This window comes from Pyrus communis, chromosome 6, assembly GCF_963583255.1.
Source record: "Pyrus communis chromosome 6, drPyrComm1.1, whole genome shotgun sequence".
Taxonomy (NCBI): Eukaryota; Viridiplantae; Streptophyta; class Magnoliopsida; order Rosales; family Rosaceae; genus Pyrus; species Pyrus communis.
Window position 1 is genome coordinate 16,106,715 of NC_084808.1, and position 26,320 is coordinate 16,133,034.

The 26,320-nt window shown below is 36.8% G+C and overlaps 2 protein-coding genes across 2 annotated transcripts; one reads left to right on the forward strand and one right to left on the reverse strand.

Annotated features, from left to right (window-relative positions):
• Positions 1-8,449: 8,449 nt before the first annotated feature.
• LOC137737810 (DNA repair protein XRCC4-like) lies at positions 8,450-10,741 on the reverse strand. The gene is made up of 4 exons (XM_068477372.1): positions 10,323-10,741; positions 10,089-10,217; positions 9,302-9,424; positions 8,450-8,873 (listed from the first exon to the last, which is right to left on the reverse strand). Exons 1-4 carry the CDS (start codon positions 10,605-10,607, stop codon positions 8,631-8,633), a joined length of 780 nt encoding a protein of 259 aa, XP_068333473.1. The 5' UTR covers positions 10,608-10,741; the 3' UTR covers positions 8,450-8,630.
• Positions 10,742-11,383: 642 nt separating this feature from the next.
• Positions 11,384-15,704, forward strand: LOC137736761 (ureidoglycolate hydrolase-like). The gene is made up of 12 exons (XM_068476019.1): positions 11,384-11,731; positions 11,890-11,975; positions 12,380-12,454; positions 12,738-12,866; positions 13,131-13,217; positions 13,418-13,620; positions 13,699-13,801; positions 14,034-14,125; positions 14,277-14,339; positions 14,527-14,767; positions 15,041-15,081; positions 15,384-15,704. The coding sequence occupies exons 1-12, from the start codon at positions 11,525-11,527 to the stop codon at positions 15,479-15,481; spliced, it is 1,425 nt and encodes a 474-aa protein (XP_068332120.1). The 5' UTR covers positions 11,384-11,524; the 3' UTR covers positions 15,482-15,704.
• The last annotated feature ends 10,616 nt before the right edge of the window (positions 15,705-26,320 follow it).

Sequence of the window (26,320 nt, forward strand, 5' to 3'; positions counted from 1 at the left end):
ATCACCTCTAGAATGCATATGGTCCCCATCACGGATATACCAAGCAGGACCATCCATGTACCACTACTACGTGGTGCAATCTCATCATCATACATTAAATACAATTATACGCATACATGCTATCGATTCCACATATCAACCAGCATCTAGTCATATGGAGCACAACACAAGGAATTCCCACAATTACTATTTCTACTCAAAATCTAATAAAGTACCTAACTCATTTCCTGACTTCCATCTCCATCTCATGCTAGGTAATAGTGCCAAGTTCTAATAGGTATTCAGGTGGCAAGCATATCCAAATAATTATCAAACAATATTTAAATCCCATAATTGTCATAACATTCATCATAATTATCGATCACATTATTAAAAAGATAATTAAACACATATATATATCACAAACATCATCAATACACAAGCCAAATCCTATTTAATAAGCATAGGTCTATGGCTAAATATATAAAAATCACATTTCAATAGAAATCATATTTATAAGACCAATTCATATTCACAATTGCTACTAATAAAAGAAATTTAGATAATAATCATATTTCATATATTCAAGTCGCTATCTAACCAATATAGGCCCACTAGATTTTCACTAATAATTCCCTAAGGTCCGTAAACCATATCTACAATAGCATACTAAAATTTGGTATCAATTCAATGTTAAGATCGTCAATTATTAGAATATTCAAGTGGCGGACCTTATCGAAAATATACTCAACCAATAGCATTTCATAAATCAAATGCTACATATTGGAAAATTCGAATTTTTTCCAAAAATTCTCAAATTTTACAAAAATGAAGATCTTAACAAGTAGAGTAAACTTTATACCTGCGGTCAAGGCCAATTTGGCCGAAAAACAGCTCAAACTGGCCACGAACAGAAACAAACTCTATCACTACATGTACGATCGAAACATAAGGAAATTCCTAGAACATGAGGAAAAGCTCAACCAATTCATTATGTTCTTAACCAAATACATAAACACTCAAACATTCCAACAAGAATGAAATTATTTGATCTAGTAAAGAAGACTACCAACCTGAAGATGGTGCAAAGCAGTGCCAGAATTATTCTAAACTAGAGAACACTCTGTCTTCAAAAATTACTACAAAATGAGTAAATGAAGGCAAGGTAAAGAGTGAAACTTATCCTTTTTATATAGTTCAACTGGGCCATTGAAGTTCAAAATTCAAATTCAAACCATGAGAAAGCCTCACATGGAAAATCTTCAATCTTCCACACAAGCTAGAGAGTTCAGCTTGATCAATGGGATTCAACTACAAATCTTAAAAGCTTCACACATTCTTGATCAAGACAGTGTGAAGCAAAATCAATTTGTGGTGCCAACAAAGCTTCATCAATGGAAGGCAACTACAAATCTCAAAAGTTTCATACACTCTTGATCAAGATAGTGTAAAGCAAAATCAATTTATGGTACCCAACAAAGCTTCAACCATAAAGCTTCACCTACAAAGCTTCACCTACAAAAGCTTCACCTACCAAGCTCCACTACAAAGCTTCAACCACAAAGCTTCGCCTACAAAGCTTCACGTATAAAGCTTCAACCACAAAGTTTCACCTACAAAGCTTCACCTACAAAGCGTCGCCTACAAAAGCTTCACCTACAAAAGCTTTACCTATAAAAGCTTCCCCTACCAAGCTCCACTACAAAGCTTCAACCACAAAGCTTCGCCTACAAAGTTTCACCTATAAAGCTTCAACCACAAAGCTTCACTTACAAAGCTTCGCTTACAAAGCTTCACCTACAAAGCTTCACTTACAAAGCTTCACCTACAAAGCTTCACCTACAAAACCTCACTACAAAACTTCAACACTAAAACATATAAAAGCTTCACATACTTTTGATCAAGACAATGTGAAACTAAATCAAGCTTTGTGTCCTAAAACAGCTTCAACCATTCAAGCTATATACCCAACGAAAAACCTACAATCAATAAACCTTAACTATTAAACTATTTTCCAAACACAAAACCTTGCTCCAAATAAACAAATTTTGTTCACAAAACCCAAGATTCTCTTGAATCTGTACAAAAACACATGGGTAAACATAAACATTTTTTTTGTTTTACACCCACAAGGCCCCAAGATTCTCCTCCTTATTTATTTATTTATTTATATATGTTTCCAAATTTAATGGTGAGCAAAAGTATAAGAATTCACCACTAATGAAGGTGCTACAAAAACTGGAATCTCCCCAGACTAGAAATCCAACCCAAGCAGCCTCTTTCTCTCTCTCCCTTTTCCGTCTCCTTTCATATATCAAATTTTTGCAACTTCTGCTCTTCCCCAGTGGAGCTGAATTTTGGACATCTTATAGTTCTTGAGCAGATGAATAGCATTCAAGAAAGAACCGTTTCTGTTTAAACGAAGGAAATTAGAAGAGGCCATATCTACCTATGGGGCAGAGGCAAGTGAAAATGTTATCACGCTTCTGTACTTAGAAGTTTCGTGATTACTCGATGGCTTGGATCTTGCAAGTCCCCAAATGAGAAGCTTCCCTCATGCGAGAACTTAGGGGAGCACTGTTTGTACTATACTTGACCAATCCCGAAACTACTAAGCACCGGTCAATAGTATACCGTCAAGGACCCACAAGAGTTTTCCTCCAACTAGGAGGCCAATCACAATGCGACACTTGTTGATATCAAAGGCCACTCACAAAGCAACACGTGTCGCTATCAGAGGCCAATCACAGCACGACACGTGTCAAATTCAGAATAAAGCTAGAAACTATCTTCTATAAAAAGGGATCATTCTCCCACAATAATCCCTAATGTCATTTGTACTAAATCATTCACTAGAACTCACTAAACGAGAGCTTGAACCTATGTATTTGTATAAACCCTTCAAAATTAATAAGAACTCCTCTACTCCATGGACGTAGCCATTATGGGTGAACCACGTACATCTTGTGTTTGCTTCCCTATCTCTGTCCATTTACATACTTATCCACACTCGTGATCGGAGCAATCTGGTGAAGGTCATGAACTTGACACTTTCTATTGTACCAAAGTTCTTGCTGATTTTGTGCATCAACAAACTCAATTGACTTAATTGAACGAGCGCAATGCACCTTCTCCTTTGGTCGCCTCTTTTGTTTTAAACTCATTTCAGGACAAAAGACCACTAAGTGAATAACTTCCTTGCTCTGATTCCACAATCTCAAACAATGATGGATCACGACGAGTAGATTTATCTATCTTTTTACTTAACCTACCTCTAGTCTTGGTTGTAACAGATGGTTCAACATGTGAAGAAGTTTGTGGTACTAACTCTATAAGTTTCCTCCTAAGGACCATTCTTGTAGTTGCATCAGATTCTATCCAACGCCTATGAAACAACTCCATATTTACATCATAACCATACTTTGTTGCACTTCTTATAGGTGTACACTTCATGTCAAGTTTCCTCCAATAGGGATCAATGCTCTCAAGTGGAATAGGTCGACCATCTCATGTATCTAACAATCTCATGAGCACATGGTAATCCATGAGTGTCTCGTAAAACACAACCATATGCCTCGGAGTCAATACCGTTCATTTTGGACAACAGTACTCCTTGAAGACCATGTATAATGCACTAATTGAGACAGCCACGAAATTCCATGAAATCTGAATGTCTAAAATCATGATGCACCATTATCAAACTTTTCTCAAAACAAGCCTTGATTTCAGTGTGCTGCAACCCAAACAGAGCATGTATACTTTCCTATGATGTCTCAAATGTTCATTGGCTACTTCCAAGATCTCTTTTTAATTTGGCATGTGAAGACTTAGCCCTATTAAAGTAACAAAGGTTTAGCAATCTCACTAGAAAATGAAAATGAAAATAAAGTAACAAGTGATAAATACTTACTTATTTGAGGTTGTATTCCCAAAGTGCATAAATTTATTGATCCATGTTGCAACAAACCTTTCTTTATATGGATTCAACCAATTATCTATCACATATTGAAGCATCTCTTGATACATTCTAAACTTGTTACATAGTTATCTTGTCTGCCTTTTGAAATCGACTTTAGTAGAATATGCAACCATTGTATTCCATTTCTCCAAAAATCTATCGCAATCTTCCTTGGACTTATATAATTTTTTGAACTTGGCTAGCACATTCTTATTGATGTGCCATCTACATAATAAATGCTTACTTGTACCAAATATAAGTTCAATGGCCCTCAACAAAGTCATTTCTCTATCTGTCACAATAAAATCAGGCATAACAATACCATCCATGAGTCCTCACCATATACTCAAGGCCCAAACGTAATTATCTTCTTGTTCCATGGAAAGATAAACAAAACCAACAAAAAATGTCATGTAAGTTGATGTAACTCCAACAATTTCTAACAATAGCATACGATACCTATTGGTATTGTACGTACAATCCATAATAAAAATATGTGGAAATGCATGTAACAATTTCAAAAAAGTCGGGTGTGTCCAAAACAAGTCCAAAATAGTATTAGTCTTTGGGCAACTCCTATGCCACTTAGTGTACCAACGCTCAGATAACTTACTTATCAATTGTTGCATTTGAAACCTGCCACCCTCCAAAAGCCTCAAACATTGACTTGCATTATAAATTGTCCTCAATGTAGATACATTTCATTTGTTTCTTCGTTTCAGTGTAGTCAAAATCTCATTTGGTTGCACCAAATTTTAGATAGATCAGTCAATAACGAAGTCTCTTCCAACAATAATTTACCAGCAAATGAATGACCCTCAAAATGGTCTAATGTTGTGTGATTATGCACTCCAATAACTACCCCCAATATCCAATCATCATCAATTGATAGCTTTTTACCCTTTAATTGAAACGAGCATCCACATTTTTTCCTAACATCACAATAACAAAACTATTGACCTTCCCAACTTCTCAAGCCCATTGTATTAATTCTTCTCTACTCTTGAATAACTACATACCAAAATTGCACAATATGAATAAACATACAAGAGTATAAGTAAATCAATTGTGTAGTCAAGCAAATATTACCTTATTTGTAGTAAATTCACTAGTACAGTCCATCATATGGGTAGATGTTGAATTATTACCAAATTCATCTACATGCTGCAACCGAATTCCACCATATGTAAATAAATGGGCACTACACCAACTTGAAAATAGTGCTAATTAAGAAAGGGATTTGTGTGTAGGTTTCGGAGACAACACATCAAATTGGACGATTATCAGTCTCAGTTGCGACAAACATGTCTTACCTGAATTATTACCCTAACCTAATGAAAACGAATTCTAGGAATTCCCATAGGAAAACGTGAAACAAATTGCACCCTAACCTAATGCAAATTCAAATAAAAAGCCACAGAGCTATGCTTCAATTGTACGATGTCGACAAATCAAGATGACCCACACATAAAATTATTTTTTTACCTTTTTAACGGAAACATAATCATCTATTTCTTCCATAGAAACATCATCTTCTAAGTTCATTCTTTTTGCTTTCTCTATATGATTTTGCTTTCTCTGAATGGAACGAGATGGGAAGGATGAGTTAGAATTTGAGGGAGACAAATCGTCTAAACATAGCGTGAGAGTTATCATGCTCAAACCTTTCTTTTTTATTTTTTTATAAAAAAAAAAAGTAATGCAAAATGGGGTAACTAAGGTCCATATTAGTCATTTTACAAATAGACAAATTTATAATTAAAAAATTCATTAAAAGGTGGGTGGGAAGATAAGACTTTGGGGTAAGAATAACAGCTCTCAACCAAAATTAAACTAGAAAGTGTTAAAATCCAATTTTACCCCTCTAAATTGGGGTGTAAATCTGTTTGAAATATGCTTTTAGAAAACTCAAAATTGTGGGTATTTTTCCATTGAGTTTGATGTAATTCTATCGTTAATTTGCAATTTCACTAATTTTCATTATCCTGCTTTTTAGTTCGATATTGTACCAAATGCTTTATTAAGTTAATCTAACTTAGTCTATTATAAGCTAGTCTAGCTTAGTCCTTGAAGCTACTCCAGACCGAAGTAGTCCAATACAACAAACGCACTCCGTTGATGCACAAAATCGGATGGATCTTGGACCAACGTAAAGGGTCAAGTTTATGACCTTCGCTCGGTTGCTTCGATCACCTAGTGATGATGATGTATAAAGAGGTAAAGATAGGGAAGCAAACACAAGATGTACGTGGTTCGCCCTAAGTTTGGCTACGTCCATGGAGTAGAGGGACTCTCATTAATAATGAAGGGTTAACACAAATATATAGCGAAGCCTTGTTTTTATATCACACACCTTCATTCAAGTTGTAGCCCAAGACTTTTCCTTTGAGTTTTGAGGCCCAAAGTCTTTCAATTTGTCAAAAACCTGCTTAGGCCCAAAGAAGAGGAGACCCACTGCCTGATTAAATACCTCCAGGCCCCAAGGAAGAAAAAGAAAACCCAGCCTTTGTTTGAAATCGGGCCGAGACCTAGCCCTTGTTTGAAACTGGCCCGAGGCCTAGCTTAAGGCCAGCCCAACACATGAATTATTTTTCAATACATGAATTATTTTTATCACCAATCGTCTAATTACAATTCAAACAAATAATATTCCATAAGCATTTAATGGCCTAAAATTCTTCTTCCTCTTCTTCCTTGTGGAACTTCCAAACCGAAGCCATAATCCCATCAGATGTTGAGCATTTGGGCTTTTCACCCCTTTGGTTTTGTTTAGAATTGGTCTTTTGGATGATCTTCATTGTCTTCAATTCATCTGACCTCTTTCTCAAATACTCTTTTAATTCTTTCTCCTCCATCGAATCTATCATGTTCATCTGCGAGAACGAGATGAAAATATTACTCATCATCGTCATACATGTGTTATGTGTTTCAACATCGTTTATCCCATAAACTTCAATACATCAGATATTCACGCTCTCAATTTGTCATTCTACACTCAATGTTTTTTTGCTTTAAAACACACAAAATGAGTGTGCAATGACATTCTGAAACAGAAAATAACATTACCCCGTTATGGTATACGGTTTTTTTTTATAACGCCTTTCAAATACCATTAACCGCATTGATTTCATCATGCGAGCATCAACATGATCAATAGTCCAAAATGCTTTATCACATCCCTCAAGTGAGAATCAAACATGAAAAATGATTACTTGCACACAATTTTTTCTTCTACACACTTTCTAGGCGTTCATATTGAATAAATCAAACAAAAACAATAAAAATAATTAAACAGAAATGTATAAGGCGAATAAATAGTGCGTGGTTATGATTTCCCGTCAAACATCTATAGTACGCACATACAAGAAAAATGAGGCCATAAAAAATGAATGAAATATAAGTACCCATGTGTTGAGATCTTGTATTTGTTTCTCCAAAAGCTCTTCATCCTTGTCTGCGAGGCTTTTTCTCTCCTCCCACGAAATAACTCTAGGCTCCATGGCTGCCTTTGGTTTCTTCTTTCCTTCCCTCACTGTAGACATTGTTTTCTTCTGATTTCACAAATCCCCAATTCCAAAGAATTGATCAAATAAATGTAGATAAAATCTGCAGTGAAATCACACAAATAATGTGCTACACGAATATATAGGAAAGTAGAAAGTAACGGTTAAAGCTAGACAGTTGCATAACAAAAATATGCTAAGGAAAAAAAAGACTAGACAAAAGCTTAACAAAAGATCTCCCTTGTAGATGTGGATTAGGAAAACTTTTAACCGTCATTGTGATGAAATGTGTCAATCATACAATGTCACTTATAAGTTTTTCTCCACATAACATTATATGATTGACATAAGACATCACAGTGACGGTATACCAGTACGGTAGATATCACCTCACAAATTAGGCAAAATGTGTTTGTCCAACGTTGCAACCCAGTTTGAATCTCCTTTCCTTAAGTTTAGAGTGATGATTGTACCAATCATACAACGTCACGTGCAAGTTTTTCTCTACATAGCATTATATGGTGGGAACGGAACATCATTATGGCGGTATAAAGGCTTTTGAGCTTAAGGTTGTTAGCCACAAACATACTAATACACGGCTACCGCAAGAGTTAGAAGACTGATGAGGGTGTGCACTTCTTTAAGAAACTGCGTTGCAACGGATTGGAACCTAATCCGGTATCTTACAACACACTTATAGGAGCTTTATACCGTTCTGGCAAAGTTACAACTGCACAGAAACCTTTTGAAGAGATGCAAACTTGCCGTCAATCCCTGGTTTTGTCTACACATACCGTTATGTTGGATGGACTCTGCAAGAATGGACACATAGAGGAGGCGACGGAATTGTTTGAGTCCGTCAAGAATCCAAAACTTGAACCTGGCATTCAGTTTCGGAGTACAAGTAAAACTGAAGCATAACAAATAAAACTGGCCTGAAAACCCGAAGTAGACCCGCGGAACCAGTTCGTGGTTAGGCCGTGTTTCCGTTTACGAAGCTTAGAACAGCTGTGAAACAAGATCTTGATAGAAGTACAAAAGTGTGTATTCCTCTGAAGATCTCAGTACCATTAAAAAGGAACTCTGCAATACCATACAAATTAAATAGGAAGTTACAAACTTATAGGAAGATCCTGGGCGCAGAATATTTGACATAAGCATGCTGAAATTTAGAATTGACGAGTGAGACGCTACTTGTGCGTTCCCCTCTTTCGACCTCTACCTCGAGACCTAATCGTTGGAACATCCTTGGAGGTAGCTGGATAATCTTTCAAACATTCTTCCTCGCTTTTGTCATCGCCACTGACATAAGGTTCAGTTTGTTCTGAACTTACTTCCTCTTCTTCTGGCAGTTTCCCAGCAACCTCTTTGTTTGAAAGCTTATCTCGGAGCTCTCTTAGTTTAGCTTTCTTTGAATTCAAGACGCCAAGAAACTAGAAGATGTTAAAGACATGTCAGTCAAGAGATTCAGGAAAAAAAACTGCATAAGTCTCAATTAAATGAGTGAGATGGGAACAAATCAATCACATCCAAATAGTTGAAGCATTGAAAGTGACCGCATGATCAAAATACGATTCTGATACACCTTTGGCCAGATCATGCTAATTTAGTTGAAAACAAAAGAATCTTTGAAAAGCAAAGACATCAAATACTAGACTCTAACCATTGTAGGGAATTTTTCATATGAAGAACTAACTTACCCCGGGTATATTATCTACTGAACATACCGCACTCTAAAGTGCAAAGAATGCCAACTGTATTATATGGCAGGAGAAGTTTGAAGCTCCATTTACAGAATACAGAAACATTTTGAGAACACAGAAAATCGATGAATAGCTAATAGAGGTATGGTATGGTGCACCTTTGCATAAATAGCGGACTCAAATTCTATCTTCTCACTGGTAATCTTCTCACTCTGTGCTAGACACTTCTCAGCTTCCACTTTCAACCTCTCAAACGATTGAGTTTTTCTCACAACTTCTTCCTATACACACACATACATACACTAGCATGAATGAAACAAGCAAACAAGTTAAACTCACTCTCATAACCACCTCCAGCAGAATATACCGACTCAAATATGCATGATATGTACAAAAAGAAGAAACTTCAAGCAGTGACTTATTAATAGTTGTAAAAACAAGGAAACCGACGTACTATACACCACTTTTCATTATTGATATGAGTAATCAGCCAGATACCATTCCAATTTTAATGCAAGTTACGTCAGATGCAATCAGCTCTTTCCTAGACAATGTAGAGCAGCAGACTGGAAGTCTAAAAAACTCTAGCGCAACATTGGCTTCTCCGATAAACCCAACGCAAGATCAAGTTTACAAAAAAATCACAATCTTTTGTGCAACAAAGTTGAGAGAAAATCTTCAGTCTGCAGTCTGTACATATATATACAATTCAAATCCGGTGCATAGTGGTTGAAATTACCCATCTAGGTTCCTTCAGAAACACTAAATACTTTGAAAATCCAAATCACAACTCATCTTTCGATTAAATTTCCAAAAATTCCAACAGGGTTTCAAAATTGCGTGGATTCCAACCTAGTTTTAGTTCTTATCATTCCTATTAATATCTAACACACTGCTTCTTCGTATCAAAAAATAATTAAGTTTATAAAAAGGAGGGAAATTTACACTTAGCCCAACATTTGCATCCATGAGAAAATCCAACACCGCCGCCGTGGTTTGCTTACTGTTTGGCGACGGCTGACATTTCCACCGCCATTCGAGCTTCGTCCCTTCCTTCTCAAACGTCCATGAAAGCTGCACAAACAATCAATCTCAATCGAATGATTACTCAACTTTAATTACAACTAACATGATTTCCCCAAGAAATTAAGTTAATAAAAAGCTCCAATTTTTAATTACTCTTTTATAGCCGTCGCCGGCGCCGGCGAACCCGTATACGGAGTCAGGGTGCTGAAACCCTAAGTAGCGCTCGGCCAGCGCCAAGTACTCGGAGACCGGCTGGTCCCACTGAGCGGCGCGGTCCCTGACCTGGTCTTCGGAGGCGGAGCAGATCCAGGCGTTGAGGCCGTCGGTGATGGAGAGTTCGAAGCGGGAGGGGAACCACGTGCCCTTGACGAAGATGGGTTGCTGGGAATCTTGGAGCTCGAGCTTTAGGCACGTGTGTTTGGGGGTCGGGGCCTCCATTGTTGTGGGCTGTGGAGCTTCCTCTGCACGCTGAGTCTCTGAAATTGAAGAGAGATGGAGAGAAGGACTTTGATTCTAGGGGTTTGGGGGGTTCGACTCTTCCCGCTTCTTTTGATCACTGTATTAATTTCCTATGTTAGGAAGGAGCAAGAGGCTCCTTTTCTCTACAGATACCTTGGAAGCCTTTATGAAAATTTACAATAATTTCTAATCGTACAATGAACGAATGTCATTAGAAGATTTCAGCATTCTTACAAAGAGGATCCACGCGAGGATCCTCCTGGAACGCGACTAATCTCTTTTCGAGTAAATTGTAGCAATTGTCCCTCAACTTTAATCAAATTAGAGCAATGATTATTCAACTAAAAATCCATTACCATTGGTCCCTCAACTCATCAAAACGTGTAGATATGATCTTTTTCATCAACTTCGTCAAAATTTTGTCAAAATGAGTTACGTTGGAATGACCATTGCTACAATTGGGTTAAAATTTAGGTACAATTTCTCCAATTGGGTTGAAATTGAGGGATTATTTCTCCAATTGGGTTAAAGTTGAGGGACTGTTGGTAATGAATTTTTAGTTGAGAGACTATAACTGCATGTTTTGATAAGTTGAGTAACCAATGCTAATGAATTTTTAATTGAGAAACCATTGCCCAAATTAAGTTAAAACTGAAAAACCATTTCTACAATTTACTTTATCCTTTCCCTAAACACCACCACACGTCACACACACAAAACGATAAACAAAACCAAAAGAGTAACACAAAACGATAAACAAAACCAGTGTCAGATAAGCACCCATGGTCATGGTGGATAACATTGTTTTATATGGAATGGTATGATTATATACGCATCCGATAAAACCCCATCTGAATTTATAATTCTGAAGAAAAGTAAAAAAACCCAGAAAAATCATGTCTCTGAATATCCCTCGCTCTGCAATTCTTCTGCTCCTCCTCCTCCTCTGCTCCTTCACTGCAATCTCAGCTCACGAAAATGAAGACCCAACAATCAAAACAATGGAGGATTTCTCTGGCTACCCATTTCACGAATCACACTCTACCTCTCAGTCTCACACTGTTTCTTTACTCTCAGTTGACACTCAAAGTTTGCAGAAACAGGTACTTCATTTAATCAATTTGATAGTTGCTAATTGGGGTTTATCTGCTTTATCAGTTTGGCTTATTGGGTTTTGTTTAATTGTCTCATATGACTGTGAGATTTTGGTTTGTTCATTTGTTCATATCTGAGCAAATTTTGTGGATTTTTGGATTGGTAGATTGATGAACTTTCGACTTATTCGGATACACCTGCCCCATCAGTTACCAGGGTCTTGTATACTGAGAAGGATGTATTGGCGCGTAGGTATGCATGTTACCTTTTCAGTGTCAAATTGTCCATTCAACTAAGGTTTAATTTCAGTGAGTCTGTTTGGATTTCGTGGGGTGGCTTGAACTTCGCTTGATTGTAGAATTTCAACATTAGGTAATCTGTACCACAGCTGTTGTATCTATAGATTGACAAGTAATGTTCTACTTCCATTTTTGATCTCATTGACGTGATGGCTTAATTGTTGGAATGGAGTAAATGTAGAAAGTCTTAATTGGATTTCGATAAAGTCAATTTCCGAATATTTATCAGAATGGTGACTAGCAGAATGAGAACAATGGCAACCCAAACAAGTGTTGAGATTTGTGTTGAGATGATATTCGAGCTTTGCTATGTCTTTGATATTGTTTCTTTTGGGTAATATTTACAATTTACTGCAGGTTCATCAAAAACTTGATGGGACTTTCTGGTCTATCTGTTAGAGAGGATGCTGTTGGTAACATATTTGGTCGGTGGTGAGTGTACTATGTCCTAATCTTCAAACTCTTATTCGTATTCTATTTTGTTATTTGAATATTGTGAGGTTATAAACTTGATTGTTTCAATTGAATCAATTGAACTTTGGAAAACCCTGATTTGGGACTGCTTTGGTTCCAGTAGATAGGAGCTTTCTATATTCTCTCTCATCCCTGTGGCATATATTTATTGCCCCTTATTTAGTTGGGATGCACTTTTCTTTATATCGTACTTTTATTAAGTTTCTCTGACCATGGTTTTGTCTTGCGTTACTATATGTAGGGAAGGCTATAATCCAGATCTTTCTGCAGTTGCGACAGGTTCTCACATTGATGCCATTCCATACTCCGGAAAGTATGATGGTGTTGTGGGTGTTCTAGGTGCTATAGAAGCCATCAATGTACTGAAAAGGTATGCAACTTTGATGAGTCTTGGTATGAACCGTTTAATTGAGTTGGGCAATTTGTAGCCTTAGCATGCTTGATTTCGCTCTAGGAGACAAGGATGAGACACCGATCTTACTTAAAATACTGAGGAAATGAGAATTTATATCAAGTAAAAAATAACCTTTTGGGAAATATTAATAATGGAAAGATCCTAATCGGAAGTTTGCTTTTTTACCTGAGGTGAAATTTATTTACAACTCTTCTGGTTATGCTACTGAATCTCTGGCAGGTCTGGCTTCAAACCCAAAAGATCACTGGAAGTTATCTTGTTCACCTCAGAAGAGCCTACGCGTTTTGGAATCAGCTGTCTAGGAAGGTTAGGATCACTACTTGGTTAGACTTTAACACACTAGAAGCTATACTGATGTTTCGGTGAAGTTTCTACATAAAACATTTAATTCACTTCTATCTCTTAATTTGTTGAGTTCCGGGTGAAGTCCAACAATGATGTGTGTTGTTTAAATAAATCCACTCTAGCTTTTTCCTATGTTTAAAAGCAAAATACATATTGTGCAGCCGCTTAATGGCAGGGATTGAGGCCCTGGCTAATGCTCTGAAGACAACAGTTGATGGTCAAAATGTATCCTTCTTAGATGCTGCAGGATCTGCTGGCTACACTAAACATGAAGATGATTTATCGAGTGTGTTCTTAAAAAAAGAAAGCTACTCTGGTTTTGTGGAATTGCATATTGAGCAAGGCCCCATTTTGGAGGAGGAAGGTAGGTCATTCCGACATACATGTTCCCAACATTATGCATAATAGTGTATGTGTTAAAGCAGTATGTTTTGTGATCCAGGTATATCAATTGGTATTGTAACTGCCATTGCAGCCCCAGCAAGTATAAAAGTGGAGTTTGAAGGCAATGGAGGCCATGCCGGTGCTGTCCTAATGCCAAATAGGTGAGTTGTTTGCAAACTGTAAAATGGAGTTTCAACACCTTTTCTGTTGAGTTCTAGGATTATGCGCAACTGTTCCCTTCCCCTTATCCCACCCGCAAAGTCAGTGTGATATTTCCTAATAACTTTTGAAAACTGACTCATGCAGCTAAAAAAAGTATTTTGTGTTAAAGGCTGTTGAGTTATATTCAAGTAAACATGACTCATAATTGTTTCCATTAATTATTTATACCAGAAATGATGCTGGACTAGCAGCTGCAGAATTAGCACTAGCTGTTGAGAAACACGTATTGGAATCTGGGTCTGTTGATACTGTCGGTACAGTTGGTAAGTTGTGTTTCCTTCACACCTACGTGCAGGACTGTGGATTAATTCTTTGACTTTCTTTAAAATTTCTCAACGTGTTCTAAGTCTCTTGTGTTGGCTGTTGTTCTTATTTCATGTCTGTGGTATATATTAATAATCATTTTATACAAAGGTATTCTGGAGCTACATCCTGGAGCCATTAACAGCATCCCAAGTAAATCGCATCTGGAAATTGGTATGCTTTCTGTCATTAAATTTCAAGCACAATATACAATTTTACTGAAGTTTGAAAAGACCATCGTGTATCCTTTCTCGGTCATCAATTGAGCCAAATGGATACCAGTCTTTGGGATTTTTAATATATATCGAAGAAAAATTTGGTTTTATTTTTTGATACTATGTAATACCTTTTCATTTTGTAGACACAAGAGATATTGATGAAGAGCGAAGAAACATTGTAATTGAGAAAATTCATCGATCTGCAATTGCTATAGCAAGTAAACGTGGGGTCAGTCTATCAGAGTTCAAAATCATAAATCAGGATCCGCCAGCACTCTCTGATAAATCAATAATTGAGGCAATGGAAGCTTCGTCGAAAGAGCTAAACTTAACGCACAAGTTCATGATTAGCCGAGCTTACCACGATTCATTGTTCATGGCCAGGTAAGAGAGAGAAAAACTTATCCCTATAAGAAAGGATTCCCTGTATATCTAAAGTCTATAGCAAGATTTGAGATTTGCTGTATTTCATATACATCCTCAGACAGTGCATTCTCCGTATTTCATTTCTTTTAGTATGTGCTTTTTCGTACTCCACCAAGTGGCTACTTAGGCTGCTAATTCAACTAAATTTGAGGAAATTCAGATGGTGAACAGCATGCCGTTATTCTTTTTACCACAAATAGGTTCTACTAATGTATTTTCGTATCCTTGCAGGGTTTCTCCGATGGGTATGATATTCATTCCATGTTACAAAGGTAGTCTCCTTTCTCTTCTTGTAGAAACCACCATCTTAAATAACTGTAGTAGTACTGAAATTAATAATCTGAGTCAGACTGAGAATCTAGTTTATTGCAAAAGCATGTCAGTTGCCACACATTTTGCGTGTGCCAAAGCACAACTATAACACAAAGATATTCGTAATTAGAAACATTGGATGACATTCACTTACATAGTCGAACAAAAGAATGAATCAGTTGCTAGACATGTAGAGAATGCTAGATCGAATGAGTAGAGAATGCCATTAACTTATTGCGTCCATTTGGATTTGGTTTTGCAGGTTACAGCCATAAGCCTGAAGAATATGCATCCATTCAGGATATATCTAACGGGGTCAAGGTATTAGCATTGACCCTAGCAAAGTTGTCATTGCAGTGAACCGTCGGAGTTGATAGCTTGTAAGCTTTTACATATTGGGGTATACTTTCTTCTAAATTCTAGTGTTTGTTCAGCAGTTCTAACAATGTGCTTGTTTCTCTGTGTGCGCGGGCACGCGTTAGAGAGAGATGCAAAAACTCTGCAGACAGACCTCATTGTTTATATATCAACTGTAGAATCAGATTGGAATATCAACTCAAACTAGTGCTAATTCTGTCTCACATATACACGTATACTAACGAATTACCAATCATGTCTAAACTAAAACTTGGCCGAAAAATCGATACTCACACGACCATAACTCTCATCTAGAGTGTAATACAATGCCGCATCTGTAACTTCCACGGCAACACCCTTCTCTGCCAGCTTCGCCGCAACGTCTTCTATTTGCAAACTTGGGAGGAGCTGTAAGGTGTCCACTACCTTCAGGTCCCATCTCGTTTGTGAGTATGTTGCCTTTACGACAGCCTTTTACTCAAAACAAATGTAAGGTCAAGCCCAAGCCCTATTCGGCTCCCACATTTAGCCCATATGGAAGTTTCATTTGTAGTTCCGATATTCGATAGAGGGTGTGAAGAATCTTATATTGCCTTTTTTTTTGTTTGAACAAATATATTATCTACACTAAGGAGGAGGAGATGGGCCTAGCTTCACAATGAGCTAGCAATAATGTTGTTCAAATTCGCCTTTGCTGAAAATCGAACCTTAAACCTAAACCCTACCACTAGACCATAGTAGATCCCTTACATGTTGGTTCCACCTGATACAATCTCGTTATTTATTTATTTATTTATTTTTGAGAAAGATACCATCTCGTTATGTATGTGATACCCTTTGTGACAACAGACAGACTAATCCAAAGAGTTTTCCGCAACCACACTGCTTGTTTCGCTATTGCAACTTGTTGTAATTTACAGACACATTCATTAGATAATTGTAGCAGAGCCAATATTTTACAAATTAATAAGCTCAGTTTTCACAAATTATTGTCCCGTGCATGTTTGTTAAGTAAGCCCGCTTCTCTTGACTCTGTCAGAATATTGAGAGGGCAACCAAATCATACCACCAAACCATAAACTCATTTTTCTTAAACGTAACCGATCCTTCTTTCACGACTGTGCCCAAATACAATAGACCCACCAACTTAGCGCCAAAGATAACGTACAATATTTTTGGTCGAATAAAATCTCTAACAATGATATTCTTGATCTTTAAATTTTAAAAAGTTTCTTTGTCCCCAAAGAACACTGGCCTGTCCAAATGGTTTCCAAACGTTGCACTCACCTAAGCATTCCAAAAGGAGAAAAGGAAAGAGCCTCCTTGTCCCAAATCCTCCCAATCAAGCTTTTTTAAACTCTTGACTATTCCTCTAGTTTCAATCAAAGGGAGCTAATTTTCTCTCTGTGTGTGTACATATACATATACATATTCACGTGTGTGTGTAGAAGGCGATAATAATCACTAGTCTAATTCATAAGGAAAAGAATTTGAACTTGAGCACAAAGAGGTTGACACACTACTTTATTAGCCGAACGCAGTTTGCTGCTAAATATAATAAAATTTAAATTATGTTAGTAGTCTGACTTATAGGCTATGTTGCGATTTGACACCTGGAGAAGATGAATCAATTTGCAGTTTGAATTGAAACACTTTTGATGTGCCACCTACAACTAAGTTCTTCTATATTACAAAAGTTCTGTATGTGTTTTTACATGCCATGATTCACAAAAAATTATGTATTGATAATTCATACATTAAAATTTCATTCAAAAGAATTACGCACAAATCACATGCAACTTCTTGCACAAAAAACATGCGAAATTAGGCTACAGAAGGCCATTGTGTTTAATTAAAGTGGCAAATTGAACTTAATTAGGGTAGGAGTCGTCTACAATACACACAAAGTTCAATCATGCATGTCCATTGGCATATTGTAAAATGTTCAATGTGGGACACGATCAAATCCCTTATTGCTGTTGAATATTTAAAGCCATGATATGGGGCGGTGATTAGGGTTCCAATCATGAATGTCCCCACATGAATTGCTTTTAGGGTTTTATTTATAGGAAGGGGATCCTCTTTGGATCCCTTCCTTCTAATCCACTAAATCAGGTAATCCGTACCATTGAAATTTGATCAAACGACTGAAGTTATTATAACTTTAAAGTGAGCCCTGGTATGTAGCCGTTGGATTAAATTTCAATGATACGGATTACCTAAGTTGGTGGATTATAAGGAAGGGATACGGAGATGATCATTTCCTTATTTATATAGTGCATATGCCTTAAATGGTATATGCCCTTTCTTTCTCTCCTCCTAGCTACTTCGTTCACAAGTGTTCTACCTCCAACAGCACCAACAGCACCACCAACATCGAACGTTACATAAATATATATATATATATATGTATGTATGTATGTATGTATGTATGTATGGATCCAACAACACCAACAGCACCACCAACATCGAACGCTACATAAATATATATATGTATGTATGTATATATATATATATATGTATGTATGTATGTATGGATTAGTGAGAAGCGTCACGAACAGCTCACAGAAACACAACATGCAGCCACCCACGGGCTCACATTGTTTGCTAACTACACCCATTATCTACTCCATGATCTTCATTTTCTTCCATTTAATTCCCCTTCAACCTATCCACTAATCTCAATTATAACCTCACTTTCGGTAACAACTGCATGTATTCTCTCTTGTTTAGTTGTTTACCGCTGCATGCATGCATGGAATCTTCCTTTTAATACATAAATATGGAGCCGTTCGTGGTTCTCCAGTTTCATAGCAATTAGCTGAGGTTGAACAGTCATTATTGTTAAGCTACAGATTGTGAAGAACAACAATGGCGGTTTCTATGTAATCTAGAGCTGAGGTTGAACAGTCATTATTGTTAAGCTACAGATTGTGAAGAACAACAATGGCGGTTTCTATGTAATCTAGAGAGAGAGAGAGAGAGAGAGAGAGAGAGAGAGAGAGAGAGAGAGAGAGAAATCTAGAGAAAGAAGTACAATTGAATTATCTTCTTGTATTGAATGAATGATTACAGCTCACAATACAAGTATATATATAAACGATTTTCCTTGCACACTAAGTAAACTACTACTAACAGACTTAACAAACTCATTCATTTATCTGTTGACACTTGTCACCATCTGGTGGCTCTATATCTTTACATCCCCCCTCAATCATATGCTTGGAGGAGCCAAGCATAAGATTGAAACAATGATGTTGAAACAAAGGTGTAGAAAGACCCTTGGTCAAAATATCTGCAAACTGGTCTTTTGATGACACATGAAAGACATGCAGATCACCTCGAATGACTCTTTCCCTTACAAAATGGTAATATATTTCAATGTGTTTCACTCTTGAATGAAAAACAGGATTAGATGATAAAGCAATCGCATAAATGTTGTCACAATAGATAACTGGAGCAACTAGAATAGGTACACAAAGATCACATAACAACTGCCTTATCCATGTTAACTCAGCAGCTGTAATGGCTAAAGCCTGATATTCAGCCTCTGTAGAGGACTGAGAAACAATGTGTTGCTTCTTAGATGCCCAAGATATCGGATTGGAGCCAATATAAACAATGTGACCAGAAGTAGATCTTCGATCATTGGGGTATCCTGCCGAATCCGCATCACTATAAGCCTGCAATTGTAATTGTCCTGATTGAAATCGAAGACCATAGTCCATAGTGCCACGGAGATATCGCAAAATCCTCTTAACAACCACAACATGAGTATCCATGGGATTATGCATGAACTGACAACACTGATTCACAGAAAAAGCAATATCAGGCCAAGTAAAAGTCAAGTATTGCAAAGTTCCCACAATGTTGCGATACTGGTGTGGACTGTGATAAGGAGTGCCCTCAGTTTTAGACATATGTGATATGGTAAACATGATGTTACACAAGGTTTGGAATCTTGCAGATCAACCTTTTCAAGCAAATATTTGATGTACTTTGACTGTGAAACAAAAAAAAACCATCATTCTGATATGTTATCTGTAACCCCAAGAAATATTGTAATTGCCCCAAGTCTTTCATTTCAAACTCTTGAGTTAAAGCTTTAACAACTCTATCAATCAATTTGGATGGATTACCAGTAAGGATGATATCATCCACATAAAGAAGTAATACAACATTGCCAAGGCTAGTGTGTTGCACAAAGAGAGATGGATCTGCAAGGGAAGATTTAAAACCCAAACCTGGTAAAAAACTTGTAAATTTTTCATTCCAAGCTCGGAGCTTGTTTCAAACCATAGAGAGACTTATGCAACTTGCAAACATAGTGAGAGGGATGTTATGTACTTTCAAAGCCTTGTGACACTTCTTCATGTAAATCACCATGAAGAAATGCATTGTTCACATCCATTTGCCGTAATGACCATTTAAACTGAGTTGCCAATGCAAATCAGCCTAATTGTTGTTGGTTTCACTACAGGACCAAATGTTTCATTGTAATCAATACCCTCCTCTTGACTATACCCTTTAGCAACTAAGCGAGCTTTGTATCTTGCCACTGAACCATTAGGATTGGTTTTGACTATATACACCCACTTACAACCTACCAGGTTTTTGTGAGGTGGCAGTGGAACTAAAGACCAAGTATGCTGTGATTTCTTCTTCCATTGCAACAATCCATTCAGGCACTTTATTGGCAGACTTAAAAGTTGTAGGTTTTGAAACTGTTGCAGGAACTTGAACTGTAGCTGAGAACACTTTCTTCTTCTATATACCACTCTTGGATCGTGTTTGCATAGGGTGCAAATTTACTGATGGTATAAGAAGGATAATGGATAGATTTTTAGGTTGAAAATCTGGATCAACAGGGATTGGAGACTTTGTAGTTTTTGTAATTGATTCCACAGATTATATAGGTGTAATAGGGTTGGAATTTAAACACTTTGAAGCTATAGTGGAATGAGATGTGGAAAACTCTGAGGCACTAGGACTATTAGAGGCTGAAAACTCTGAGATTGGAGAGGGTATAGGTGGTAGAACTGTTTTGTGAATCAACTAGTGAAGGGTGAACTGGTTGGTGCAATGGTGTTGATGTGGATGCAGAACTGGACAATGTTGGTTTGGATGCAACTATAGAGGAATAAGGAAAACTTGTCTCATTAAACAATATATGTCTCGAAACAAAGATTTTGTTTGTAAGAGGATTAAGACAAAGATAACCTTTGTATTGACCTGCATACCCTATGAATATACACTGTGAAGTCTTAGGTTGCAACTTACTGGAATTATACTGTTTTAAGAGTGGAAAACAAGCACATCCAAAAACTTTGAGATGAGATATAGAAGGAAAAATGCCAAATAAACAATTAAAAGGAGATGACGATGCTAATACTGAAGGTGTTGAGACTGATGATTATTAGATTTGGAAAATGCATGATCGTGCATTAATGCAGCTTATCATTGCTACTTTGTCTTTTAGTGCTATGTCGTTTGTTATTGGTTGTTTGAGTTCTTATGATATGTGGATTAATCTAAAGGATAAGTTCTCTACTGCCTCAAAATCTAGTATCATTCAGTTAAAAACTGAGTTGCAAAACATCAAGAAAGGGTCAGATTCTGTCTCTACATATCTGCAATGAATTAAAGATGTTAGAGATCATTTTTCTGCAGCTGGTGTTACGTTTGAAGATGATGATATTGTAATTTTGGCATTGAAAAGGCTCCCTTATGAGTATTGTACTTTCAGAACAATTATAAAGGGTAGGGAGAATGTTATCACTCTTAAAAAGTTTCGATCCCAGTTATTGGCAGAAGAAGCAGCTGTTGAGAATAATTCCACCTTTGAGTCTTTTGTTACTGCAATGGTTGCATAAGACAAACAAGGCAAAGGCAAAGCTCTTATGCTAGAAGAAGGATATTCCAGTGGCTCTTCACAGTCTTCCAATTATAATGGTGGTCATCCTAGTGGTGCTTATCGTGGCAGTTCCTCTAATTATAATGGAGGCCATACTACCAATAGTTTTCGAAGAAATGGTAGGGGGAGGAACAACTTCCACTCGAGGTACAATACAGGATCTTTGAATTCAAGTGCTGGAATTCTTGGCCCTGCAAAACCTCACATTTCCACTTGTCCTAAACATGGCAATGAAATTCTTGTCTATCAAATATGTAATAAAAGAGATATTGCATATAGAATTTGTTATCACTTTTAGATCTTGTAGGAGGATCAATCAATGTGTTGTTAACTAGATTGCAATATTTGGGAATTGAAGGGAAAATTAAGAAGAAAGGATGAACATAAGGATGAACACCGAGATATTAGAGAGAGAAATAGGATTTGTATTAACTGATTGAATGAAGGTTACACATACACTGTTTTTATAAGAGAAAGCCTAATTACTCTAACCAAATACTAACAAACTTACTAACTGTATTGCTGATTTGTATACTTAATACTCCCCCTCAATCTCAACTGGGGTATCCCAGTTTGAGATTGCAACAAAGTCTCAAATAGCAAACACTGAAATAAATGGACGAACTGCAGAGTTTTCTTGTTCCAGTTTGACTTTGGTGATGTTTTCTGATTGAAAAAGGTTTTGTTGCCCTGAGATTGCAGCAATTGAGCTTTGCTTTTACTCTTCATGTTCTTCTCAACTACGGTCCCACAAACATGAACCTAAATCCATACTTAAAATGACAGGTATCCATACTCAAACATGCTAATTGCACAAATGCTACTTGTTCACTTAAATCCATACTCAAGAACGATGCAATTTCATCCCATTATCATCACACATCACTTTTTTAGATACAATCTTCCAAAGATAGAATGTTCTCCAATATTTCTTTCAACATACTCAGATAGATTATGGAACCATTCTGTATGCAGAAGCCTTTTTTGGGCCACACTACCTTTAGGTTGAAATCCTAAATCCCCAAATCTTCTACCTCTCAAACCTCTTCGTTTTCTCCATTCAGAAAGCATCAATCTTAATTGAATTTCAGGAACACTGCACATTATCTGCTACTTTCAGATTTTCAAGGAAGTTCAATGGTGAAGCTTCTTTTATGTCTAAGAAGGCCATTTTCCATTTGGGATCAATTGGGTTGCTTGGAGAGTATTGTCATTGGTCAAGGAAGAAGAATAGACCCTTGTTAAAAGGAAATATCTGTATACATCAGTTGCCTCTATTTCCAATTAATACATAATCAAAGAATAGCCTTTTATAAAGTTGTAACACACCCTCATGCCGTTTATAACAATTTCTTACGGGATTACCCTTCGTGGGATTTACCGTCATCAACTTTATTTAACATTGGCATCGGCCTTAACTACCATGGGATCGCCCTTTGTGGATTTTACCAAAAAACTACTCTTAACAATGGCATCAGCCTTCACAATTTCAACAACAGAAAATCAACATCTATGTAGGATTACTCTTCGTGGGATTTACCTACTCATATCACAAAATTACCCTTCATGGGATTTATCGTTAACAACTTCGTCTACCCTTCATGGGATTTACCATTTACAACTTCTTCAAACTTCATCGTATAACCGGACTTACTGTAGATTCATGCTAACAACTGAGTTGGTTAGACTCGACATTATAGGTTGAGATAAGGGAAAATAACTACACAAACTCCTCAACAGAATTGCAGAAAGTCAGTAAAGCAGAGAGATAAGAATTGGATAGTGCAAAAATTCCTGAGTAATTCGACAATGAACACCCTAAAGATATCAGTAGCAATCAAACCCAAGAATGCATACCCATTTCTCCAAACATATCAATATGCAACTATACCTAAAACGTAACAAATTTGCCAACTTTCTGACTTCAACCTTCTTCAATTATCAACTTTAATGAATATTACATACTCAAACATTCTTGGCATCGACCTTATCAACTCTGAATTCATAAAACTCAAACTTCAACAATTAACAACTCTTTGAACAAGCAACTTCATAAATTTCTTCAACTACCAATATTTCTTACAATCAGCCTTAATCATATAATAAAAACCCTGAAATAGATCATATAGAATTCACACCAACACTGCATAAAATTTCATTGACCCAGAAACACAAACACTGCATGTGCAGAATTGAATAAACAAAGAAAAGTGACAACCTGAATCCAACAGTTGCCACCAGAAAAGATAATAGCAAGAGCAGCAATCCAAGAACAGCAACTGGACTCCAAGAACTTCAAGAACCATACCCAAATCTAGTGTAAGTTCAGTGAAACATTATAAAAGGAAGAAGCAAAGAACCATACCAAAATCTACAGATTCTGATCTTGCCAATGAAAGTGGCCATCAACATGTAATTGCATATGGGATTGGAATCGGTGCAGCTGCCATTTCTCCGAAGTTGAACAGGCCAAGAGCTTCGCCTATGTTCTCAAGTTTCAACTTGAAGATGCAATTGAGAAGGAAGATTTCGAGGAAGCTACAAAACATGATGCTTTGAAATTGTGTAGATACACAGGAAGTAGATTGGTAGGTTGATGGGTTGGCTACCCAAAAGATTCAGATGATCCTTTTGGAAGACTAATACAAATAACTCTTGGCGTGCGCAGATTTGTTGGAAGGTGAAGCGCCCATTCCTGGAAATGGGTGTGATATCCACATACCCCATTTTACTTCTCACACACCTTTTTAATTTTCGGCTGTCGGATTAGATGAATTGAAGAAGATCAATGGACATAAATTATCCAGGGGTGTGTGAGAAGTAAAATGGGGTGTGTGGATAGCACACGCCTTTTGGAAATATCTTCGATTGTAGCGTCTCAACCGATTGCGGTGGTGGAGATGCGATTTTCTCCAACTTTCTATCTCTCACTTTCGATTGGGAACAGGGAGACTCATGTATTTGATTGGAAAGAAATCAAACTAGCAACAAATAAACCTAAAAGCAGAAGCACCTAAAAACTTATCCTAACATCTAATGAAAATTTGGAAAGAAACTAAGCTAGAAACAAATGAAAAATAATGGGAAGTGGAACCACTAGAATCCATGGCGTGAGTCTGGTGGCTCTGATACCATGTTAACTATATTGCAATATTTGGGAATTGAAGGGAAAATTAAGAAGAAATGATGAACACAAAGATATTAGAGAGAGAGGGAGAGAGTTTAGAAAGAGAAATATGTTTTGTATTAACTGATTGAATGAAGGTTACACATACACTGATTTTATAAGAGAAAGCCTAACTACTTTAACCAAATACTAACAAACTTACTAACTGTATAGCTAATTGTATTTTTAACTGTATTGTTGACTTGTATACTTAATATGAAGATTTGGAAATTGCTATCAAGGAAACATTTGAAAAACTAGTTGAAGAAGGCAAGATTGCACCAGTCAAGGAATTCAAGCTTCCACAAATACCTGAAGATCTCAATTCTGCGATTATCTCAGCAACTTCCAGTCATTAGTCTTTATGTGCAACATAATCAAGTTGGAAGGTGTTTACAACAGTAAGGTCACTTGATCTATAACTCAGATGGGAATGGTTTTGATATGGAACAAGGTGATATACATGAAGATATTACGACATGAAATGAATCTGAGGTGGATGAAAAGGGATTGCAAGATTGTAGTTGGTTTAAGTTTGTTCTGTTTTTCTGGGTTTCATAGTAGTGATTGCAGATGTTCTTCCAATCTCAAACTGGGGCTCCCTAGTTGAGATTGAGGGGGAGTATTAAGGGTACAAGTCAACAATACAGTTAGCAAGTTTGTTAGTATTTGGTTAAAGTTGTTAGTCTTACTAGTATAAAAACGAAGTGTGTAATTGTGTAACATTTATTCTTTCAGTTAATAAAAATCATATTTCTCTCTCTAAACTCTTTCTCTAGAATCTCTCTTATTTCTCTCTGTCATCTTCTTCTACCTCTATACCATTATAACTGTATTTCTAATTGTATTGGTGAGTTGTACCCTTAATACTCCCCCTCAATCTCAACTGGGGAAACCCAGTTTGAGATTGGAAGAACATGTGCAAATACTACTATGAAACCCAGAAAAACATAATAGACTTAAACAATTGCAATCTTGCAATCCCTCTTTATCCACCTTAGATTCATTTCATGTCAAAATATCTTCATGTACATCACCTTGTTCCATATCAAAACCATTCCCATCTGAGTTATAGATCAAGTGACCTTACTGTTGTAAACACCTTCCAACTTGATTATGCTACACATAAAGACTAGTGACTGGAAGTTGCTGAGATAATCGCAAAGTTAATATCTTTAGGTATTTGTGGAAGCTTGAATTCCTTGACTGGTGCAATCTTGCCTTCTTCAACCAGTTTTTCAAATGTTTCCTTGATAACAATTTCCAAAGCTTCATATGAAGTGGGAACAACAGCACCAACATTCCTCAAGGCTTGATTCTTTGCTTATGCAGACTCCATCTCACCATCACTCCACTGGTTTGGTAACATTGCCCTGTTTCAAAGCTTCAACTAGAAAATACTTGTCTCTACCACCAAGTTCCCTAAGTACAACAATAAATTTGACCTGGGGGATAAAATCTTCCCAAAGGCATATTGTCTTCCAATATTGTATAGTAACCAGTGAAAGTGATTGTCCACATCAAATATGATACCCGTTTTCTCCAAATGTATTCACTACCTCACTACAATGTATAAACCAAGATCTTAGACAAGAACTATGTTGTACATATCCAAAAGTCTAATATTCCTCTACCTCTGACATGAGCTTCACAAAGAACAACCTTCTTATAAAGTTGTAACACACCCTTATGCCGGTTATAACAATTTCTTACGTGATTACCCTTTTGTGGGATTTACCGTCAACAACTTCATTTAACATTG

Bases quoted from the DNA above. Each gene is read 5' to 3' on its own strand.
- LOC137737810 (XM_068477372.1), bottom strand. From the start codon at position 10,607: ATGGAGGCCCCGACCCCCAAACACACGTGCCTAAAGCTCGAGCTCCAA. The intron at 10,218-10,322 runs GTAATTAAAAAT...TTGTTTGTGCAG, and splicing joins CCGGCGACGGCTATAAAAGA to CTTTCATGGACGTTTGAGAA. The intron at 9,425-10,088 runs GTAAATTTCCCT...GTGTGTGTATAG, and splicing joins ATGCAAATGTTGGGCTAAGT to GAAGAAGTTGTGAGAAAAAC.
- LOC137736761 (XM_068476019.1), top strand. From the start codon at position 11,525: ATGTCTCTGAATATCCCTCGCTCTGCAATTCTTCTGCTCCTCCTCCTC. The intron at 11,976-12,379 runs GTATGCATGTTA...AATTTACTGCAG, and splicing joins AAGGATGTATTGGCGCGTAG to GTTCATCAAAAACTTGATGG. The intron at 14,340-14,526 runs GTATGCTTTCTG...TTCATTTTGTAG, and splicing joins TAAATCGCATCTGGAAATTG to ACACAAGAGATATTGATGAA.